Genomic DNA, 8564 nt, shown 5'->3' with positions numbered 1-8564 from the left:
CTGAGAAGAGGATTCAGAGGATGGCATCCTAGAGAAGCATCCCTGGGAGGGATCTTTGAGGAGTCAGGCAATGGGTTCCCCCCAAGTGTTCCTTACGTGGCAGCATATAGTTCCCCCCTCCCCTGCCCCCGTTACCTGCCAGGGGACAGACGGGCGGACACTGCTGCCGAGGGTGTGGAGGCTAAGGCAGCTGAGGGCGATCAGCAGAGCTGCCAACATTATTCCTCAGAGACACTTGGAGAATGAGATCCAGCTGAGGGTGGGACCAGCGATGGTCCAGGCTTGGCTTCGACGGGCTGGGGGACAGAAATTTGGCCCGGCAGGGCCTGGGCGGAGCCAAGGGCGGGTCTAAGTGAGTGGGCGGGGCTTGGGTTTTAGCATCCACCGCCTTCACCCCAGCACAACGTCAGTCTTTGCTCCCCTCCTCCCGGCTGCCGGAGTGCTCAGCACCTTTTGCCCCGGGGGTGATATAGGCGGATGGGTAATTTGGTTCTACTTGGAAAGAGAAGATGGGAGTCAAGGACCCACCTGGAGGTGGCGAAGACCCAGAGCGGGAAAAAGCACTTAAGTTTCCGGGCAGCGGGGGCTGAAGTCTATGCGGGCGCTACGATGTCCCCTGTCACCAGAGTCCCGCAGATCAACAAAGTCGGCGGCTAAGTATAGCACCGGTGGCGGTAACCCGACACCTCTCTTCCACAACAACAGACACCGGAGTAGGGGAAGCGGGACTGAGGGCTGTAACTCCCCTTCCCAGTGACTGCGCGGTCTTTCTCGAGGAACTTCTTTGTCTTCTAGCAAGACCAGAGCTAGAGAAAGGGAATTTTGAGACGTGGTCTCTCCCTCGGGAGGGCCCTCACCGCTATGGCCGGCCTCCAGATCAGTAGGTGGAGGGGACCAAAAGGGTTCCGCCCGCAGAGAGGTCCCCACTTGTGCACTCGTTGATTTGCATATAATTTGCATATGGCCAACTGTTGGTGATGTGTACTCCAGCATCTGAGCGGTCTCCACCCCTCTCCTTTCTTTTTACACCCCTTCCCTTCGGTAAGCCTTGCCCATATGCAGGGCTCTCTCCCTGACATTCTCAGGGGCCAGTCCCGCCCCTCCACAGATCCTCTGTCCCCTGACCTCTCAGACTCAGGTGACCCCATGTTTATAAACACTAACCTTTCCCCTCACTTTCCTGGGCTTGCCTATAAATAACCAACTCTGTGTTTTCGATGTCCCCTGGGAGGTAATGGGAGAAGGGACCAGTGAGGAATCAGTCAGCAGCTCTGGGAAGAGCTTTCTGGCAGCATGAACCTCTGCGGGTGGCAGGGCTCCTCCCCCAGAGTGCCCAGAGGACCTAGGGGTCCAGAAACCAGGATTAAAGAGACGTGCCTGCTACATGCTGTGTCTGATAAGCGTAAAAGGTTAGATTTATCCCAGGGCCTAGACCTGGTCTGGCTCATTTCAGTCCAATCTTTGTTCCCTCATCTATTCAGGTTGCCAGCCAAATAAAGAATTTCCTTCGCCTAGAATACTGCTTCCTCCAGAAATCCTTTCTGTAGACCAAAAAGGAAGACAAGCTGTGTCCAAGGTTGAGGGAGGGAGGTGAAAAGAGGGGCATCCCAAGGAGTTCCCTGGTGGCCTAGGGGTTACGATTTAGGCATTCACTGTGGTGGCCCTGGTTCAATCCCTGGTTAGGGAACTGAGATCCCACAAACCAGAACATAAACAAAAAAGAAGAGAGGCAGTCCAAAAAACCAGACTGCTTGTCAGCAAACACAGCAAATCAAGACAAGTTCTTTCATCCCCTTCCAGTGAGACTGGCCCCCATAAGCTCTCCAAGATTAGAAATCAGGAGTCACTCTGCTGTTTTACATTATTGTGAAAAACAGCATCTCACCTACATATCCTGTTGCCTCTCCCCCTAGAGGGTCCTGAGCACTGGAACTGAGTTGCTGGAACTGAAGATACTATACTGTCTGGGACAACTAGGCATGAAGGGACACTCCCTGTTATAAGATCTGCTGGTATCAGTATTTTGTCCTCTCTCTATCCTCTGGCTTTGGGAATTGCTTCTCCCATTGGGAGACTTGGCGTCAAGAAAGGCTTCAAGAGATGGAGTCAAATCTAGTAACTGAGCAGTGGTCTGGAGTGAAGCAGACCTGGAGAAGGAAATGTCAATCCACTCCAATACTATTGCCTGGAAAATCCCATGGACAGAGGAGCCTGGTAGGCCACAGTCCATGGGCTTGCAAAGAGTCAGACACGACTGAGCGACCTCACTTTCACTTTCACTTTGTGGAATGAAGCAGACAGTCCTCCAAGAGCACATGGCCATTTAATGCTGGAGTTGGGACCTAGACTCTCTACTCTGGGAATCTCTTCTTGTTCCTCAGGTGAGTCTCCATGCTCACTTGAACGGATCAATAAGGAGATACTCCCCAAGGCCAGGGATTTTGAATGCAGGACCAAACCCAGTGGGGAAGCACTGTTCCACTGGATCCTTGTTCCAGCCTGGATCCTTGATTTCTCTCTGGATTCAGGGATTCCCTTTTTCATGAGAAGAGCTCTGGCCCAAGCACCCTGGGCAGACATTAGTGTTCTGAGCCTAGAGGAGACATCCAGAATGTCTAACTCTTTGTGACCTCATGGACTGCAGCATGCTGGCTCTCTGTCCATTACCAACCCCCAGAACTTGCTCAAACTCATGTCCATCAAGTCAGAGATGCCATCCAACCATCTCATCCTCTGTTGTCCCCTTCTCCTACCTTCAATCTTTCCCAGCATCAGGGTCTTTTCCAATGAGTTAGTTGTTTGAATCAGGTAGCCAAAGTATTGGAACTTTAGCTTCAGCATCAGTCCTTCCAATGAATATTCAGGATTGATTACCTTTAGGATTGACTGGTTTGATCTCTTTGCAGTTCAAGGGACTCTCAAGAGTCTTCTCCAATACCATAGTTCAAAAGCATCGATTCTTCGGCACTCAGCTTTCCTTATGGTCCATCTCTCACATCCATACATGACTACTAATGTCTCTGCTTTTTAATATGCTGTCTAGGTTGGTCATAGCTTTTCCTCTAAGGAGCAAGTGTTTTTGAATTTCGTGGCTGCAATTACTATCTGCAGTGATTTTGGAGTCCAAGAAAATAAAGTCTGTCACTGTTTCCGTTGTTTCCCCATCTATTTGCCATGAAGGGATGGGACCGGATGCCATGATCTTAGTTTTTTGAATGTTGAGTTTTAAGCCAGCTTTTTCACTCTCCTCTTTCACTTTCATCAAGAGGCTCTTTGGTTCCTCTTCACTTTCTGCCATAAGGGTGGTGTCATCTGCATATCTGAGGTTATTATATAGATGGAGAAGTGTCACATTTTTGAGCAGCTGTGTGGGAGAGGCACAAGAGGGGTGGGATTTGATGGTATAAAAGAGAAACCCACCCTCCTTCTCCCCTGGTGGTTGTCATTAGAGACCAGCTTTCCTGCCCCGGAGAAGGTCGAGGTAAGGGGCACACCAACCTCCTCCTGGGCACTGGGTATGGAAAACAGTTTCTGAAATGGAAAGTTTGGGGTGTTAATGGTAGAGTCATAGCAATCATTAGGAAAAGTTTCAGGACACCTTTTATCTGTCTTTTCAAAACACTATAACAAAATACCACAGACTGGGTAAATTATCGACGAGCACTTCTTTTTAACAGTTCTGGAGGCTGAAAGTTTGAGACCTGAGTGCTAGCCTGGTCAGATGAAGGCCTTTTCCTGGTTCATAGCCAGCACCTCCCCACTGGGTCCTCACAGGTTGGAAGCTGCTGGGGAGCCCTGTGGGGTCTCTTTTATAAGAATAGCAATCCCAATCGTGAGGGCTTATGAACTAATAATCTCCCAGAGGCCCCACATTCTAATATCATGACACCAGGCATTAGAGTTCCAGCATATGAATGTTGGGGAGACTACTTCAAATTATATGGAGAGGTTTGGGATACTTAGGGAGGTTTCAGGCCATTGGGAAATTTGGGGATTTCTGGGGAAGAATTTGGAGCCACATCCCCAGTATGGAATGTTCATCACAGGCCTGGATGAGGGGAAACTGAAAAGAAGAGTGTCTTGAGCAGGATGAAGGAAGGACAGAAGGGCAGCAGTTGGGAGATGAAATCATGGGTATCCCAGAGAGTTCCCTGGTGGCCTAGTGGTTAGGGTTTTGTGCTTTTTATGCCAAATTCAGTTCAGTTCAGTTCAGTCACTCAATTATGTCCAACTCTTTGCTACTCCATGAACCACAGCACGCCAGGCCTCCCTGTCCATCACCAACTCCCAGAGTCCACCCAAACCCATGTCCACTGAGTTGGTGATGCCATCCAACCATCGCATCCTCTGTCGTCCCCTTCTCCTCCTGCCCTCAAACTTTCCCAGCATCAGGGTCTTTTCAAATGAGTCAGCTCTTCGCATCAGCTGGCCAAGAATTGGAGTTTCAGCTTCAACATCAATCCTACCAATGAACACCCAGGACTGATCTCCTTTAGGATGGACTGGTTGAATCTCCTTGCAGTCCAAGGGACTCTCAAGAGTCTTCTCCAACACCACAGTTCAATAGAATCAATTCTTTGGCACTCAGCTTTCTTTATCGTCCAACTCTCATATTCATACATGACCACTGGAAAAACCATAGCCTTGACTAGATGGACCTTTGTTGACAAAGTAATGTCTCTGTTTTTTAATATGCTGTCTAGGTTGGTCATAACTTTCCTTCCAAGGAGCAAGCATCGTTTAATTTCATGGCTGCAATCACCATCGGCAGTGATTTTGGAGCCCAGAAAATTAAAGTCAGCCAAGGGCCAGGTTTAATCCCTGGCTGGGGAACTAAATGCCACATACAATAGAGCATGGCCGAGAAAAAAAGAAGAAAAAGAGTAGCAGTCTAAAAAATTCAGATTGCTAGTCAGGCAAACACAGCAAACCAAACCAAGTTCTTTTGTCCTCTTCCAGTGAGACTGGCCTCCCAAAGCACTCCAAGAGTAGAAATCAGAAGTCACTCTGCTGTTCTCCATTATTGTGAAAAACAACATCTCACCTACATATGCTGATGCCTCTCTCCCCAGAGGGTCCTGAGCAGTGACAGTTGCTGGAACAAAAGATACTTACTGTCTGGACAGCTAGGCCTGCAGGGACAGAACAGAGGACCAGATCCACTGGTCTCATGGTTTGGGGTGTTAATGGTAGAGTCATAGAAATCATTGGAAAAGTTTCAGGGAGCCTTTTATCTTTATCTGTTCAGGGTGCTATAACAAAATATGACACATTAGATAGCTTATCAGCAACAGACATTTACTTCCAACGGTTCAAGAGGCTTAAGTCAGATCTGTGTAACATCTGGTCGGATGAGGGCACTTTCCCTGGTTCATAGCCAATACCTTCCCATTTGGGTTTTCACAGGTGGGAGATGCTAGGGAGCTCTGTGGGGTTTCTTTTATAAGAACAGCAATCCCAGTCATGAGGGCTCATGAACTAATGGTCTCCCAAAGGCCTTACCTGCTAATACCATCACATCAGGCATTGGAGTTCCAGCATATGAATTTCAGGGAAACACATTCAGACTATTGCATATTTGATGGAGAACTTTGGGATATTTAGGGAGGTTTGAGGCCATTGGGAAATTTGGGACTTTTCAGGGAGGGATTTGGAGCCACACCCCCAATAGGGAATGTTCATCACTCGCCTGGAGGAGGGGAAACCAACAAGAGAGGTGTCCTGAGCAGAATGAAGGAAGGACAGAAGGGCAGCAGCTGGGGGAGGAAAAAGGGTTGCCAGTGCCTCCACTTCCTGACCTCCCAAGCCCTCCCTGCCACTCTGGCCCCCACACCATTGCCCCCAAACTGGTCACTAAGCCATCAATCCACCTGCTCTGCAGGGATCTCCATTATTAGCGATATCCAGAAAGCCTCTCAGACTTCAGCCAAATATTCCAGGAGGCCTCATGTGTGCCTGGCCTTGGGCTGAGCCCTGGGGACACAGAGTGGGTCATACCTGGTCCTGCCCTCAAGGAACTCACAGGCCAGCAGGGGAGGCAGACTCGGAAGGCAGCACAGTATGACTAGCACAGTGACAGAGGAAAGCGCAGGGGATTCACGAGGCCAGAGGAGTGGGAGGGCTTCCTGGAGGAGGTGGCCCCTGAGCTACTCCTGGAAGAGTGGGTAGCAGGAGAAGGGCAGCCCCAGCACGTGGAGGGAAGCAGCAGTGCCTCATCTGGGACTTCGTGCTGTGCCATCCATGTGAAGCAGGTGTGGTGGGGCACGAGGCTGAAGAGGTCATGGAGGATCAAGTCACAGAGAGCTTCAAATGCCAGCACCAGGAGGTTGGACTCTGTCCTGAGGGTAGGAGGGAAGTTTTGCTTCGTTCTATTGCCTTCTTTTTTTCTCTCTCATAGTGTTCTCATCCCTTCCCTCATAGTTTTCATGTCTGTATTTTGAGATATTTCTCAAAGCAGGTTTGGCACAGAGGGTTCTGAAGCAGGTGAGGAACATGACCAGCTGTGCTCCAGACTCATTGCTCTCCCTGCTCCAGGGGAGCGTGGAGTTGCAGGGGCCACAGTGGAGGCAGGGAGACCAGGGAGGAGCCAGGGGCTGACTGGAGCCCTGGTGGCGGAGATGGCAATGGGGAATGGAAGGACCATTGAGATGGACCCATACTGTGCACACATTAGCTGGCAACTAATTTACTGTTTGATAAATGACTGAATGAATGCAATCCCAAGTAACCATCTAGGGGGACTGGATGAATAACAGGTAGTAGATTACATGAGACTCTTCTGGTGCCGAGTTCAGAGGAACCACCCCGAGCTGGATGAAGTCTAAAGAGAAATTGATCATGAGGATCCCAGGGTATTTCTCGATACCCAAAGGCTAGAAGTGAAGTCTCTAAAAACCCAAGGAAGTGCTTTACTTCACCTGTGCCTTGGTGTCTTTGCTCTTCAGCCCTCCCTGTCTCTTTTCCTGGAACCTCTTCTCTCCCTGAATTCAGTAGACTTGTGACTCTCAAATGTCTCTTGTTATTCTGCTCCCTCTCAGACATCTGCCCCTGGAGGGTCCACATGTGCCAAACTGAACTCACCACATCTGCTCAAAACTGATCCTTTACTCAATACATTTTTTTTTAATTGAACACCTACTATGTGTTGGGATGAGAAAGGTAAGCTTACAGTTCTACACTGTTTTCTTCTGTATTTCCAACTTAGAGCATGGGAACCTTGTTTTCCTTGAGTGTTTCCAAGAGTACTTGCCTTCATTTTCCCCATCTCATCCCCTAAACTGTACAGATATAAAGTCCAGTCAATTCTACCTAGTAACAGTGGGTGCACTCTCAGTGCCCATACCTTAGTCTGACCACATGATTCAGTGTCCTCAGTCTGACTTCACCATTCCCTGTCCTGAAATCTTTTATTGCTGTCCTTCTGCAAGGCAGAGATGTGGACAGAAACAAGGCAATGGAGAGGCAGTGAGAGATACAGTTGGCTTCTGGTTTTCACTACATGACCATTTTGCTGTGGGCCACAAAATCTCAGGGGGAGGTAAACATTTATTCTCATGCTCCTGGGTCTTCACGGAGAAGGCAATGGCACCCCATTCCAGAACTCTTGCCTGGAGGATCCCATGGACGGAGGAGCCTGGTAGGCTGCAGTCCATGTGGTTGCTGGGAGTCGGACATGACTGAGCGTCTTCACTTGCACTTTTCACTTTCATGCATTGGAGAAGGGGATGGCAACCCACTCCAGTGTTCTTACCTGGAGAATCCCAGGGACTGGGGACCCTCTTGGGCTGCCGTCTATGGGGTCGCACAGAGTCAGACACAACTGAAGTGACTTAGCAGCAGCAGCAGCAGCCTGGGTCTTCAGGTTGACTGTAGATGGGCTAAAGTGAGCTTGGATGGGCAGCTCTACCTCAGGCTGTCAGTCTTCCTCAGCAGGCCGCCTCCTTGTTGTGGGCTGGACCCAGATCTGCTCCTCTGGGGTCCAGACTGGAGGAACAGTTCTAGGCCATGTTGTGATGGTCTCTCACCCCAAAAGGAGACCTTCTCTTTTGATTTGGGTTCACCCTAAAGCAGACCTAGAGGCAAGCACTTGGGTAAACTAAACATATTTGTAAGGTGATCTCAGGAATTACAAGTGAAGGAGTGGAAAAGTGAGATAGAGAAGAGAGACAAGTACCCCTGCCAAAAGTGTGTGACCACTGTGGTCAACTATGCCTCTCTGGAAACCCTCTGTGGACTAGGGAATCTGATGTTCCACCCTCATTTGGTGAGAGTTGTACCTGGGAACATTAAATCTCCTGTGCACTTTGGGGCTGCCCTGAGCAAGTTCCCAGGATGATGGAGAAAGGCTTGGACACAGGAATATATGGAGCACTAGGGGTGGGAACCTGCTAGATGCTTGAGAATTATTCATTGCTCCTGTGTTTCAACCTGAAGATGAGCTGAGGCAACACTGTGAATCGACTGTCACTGGCAGTCTCCTTTATACCACATCGCTCTATGAAATCACAGGAAAGATTCTGAGTTTCTTGCTTGAGTTATGTGTCCACCTGTGAGTCAATCACAGT

At 49.3% G+C, this 8564-nt stretch overlaps 1 protein-coding gene across 3 annotated transcripts in view; it reads right to left on the bottom strand.

The window, feature by feature from the left end:
• The window catches only part of LOC104995557 (ecto-ADP-ribosyltransferase 5-like), a 4620-nt gene extending 3736 nt beyond the window's left edge, over positions 1–884 (bottom strand). For all 3 annotated transcript variants that reach the window (XM_010849465.1, XM_010849467.1, XM_010849466.1), the window contains exons 1-2: positions 529–884; positions 136–326 (exon numbers count right to left, since the gene is read on the bottom strand). In XM_010849465.1, coding sequence (XP_010847767.1) covers positions 136–219 — 84 coding nt within the window. In that variant the 5' untranslated portion in view covers positions 220–326; positions 529–884. The remainder of the gene's footprint in view (positions 1–135; positions 327–528) is intronic.
• Between the last annotated feature and the right edge of the window lie 7680 nt (positions 885–8564).

The sequence above is a fragment of the Bison bison genome, unplaced genomic scaffold (genome assembly GCF_000754665.1).
Source record: "Bison bison bison isolate TAMUID 2011002044 unplaced genomic scaffold, Bison_UMD1.0 scf7180017864284, whole genome shotgun sequence".
Lineage (NCBI taxonomy): Eukaryota > Metazoa > Chordata > Mammalia > Artiodactyla > Bovidae > Bison > Bison bison.
This window is presented reverse-complemented; position numbering and strand designations above follow the sequence as displayed.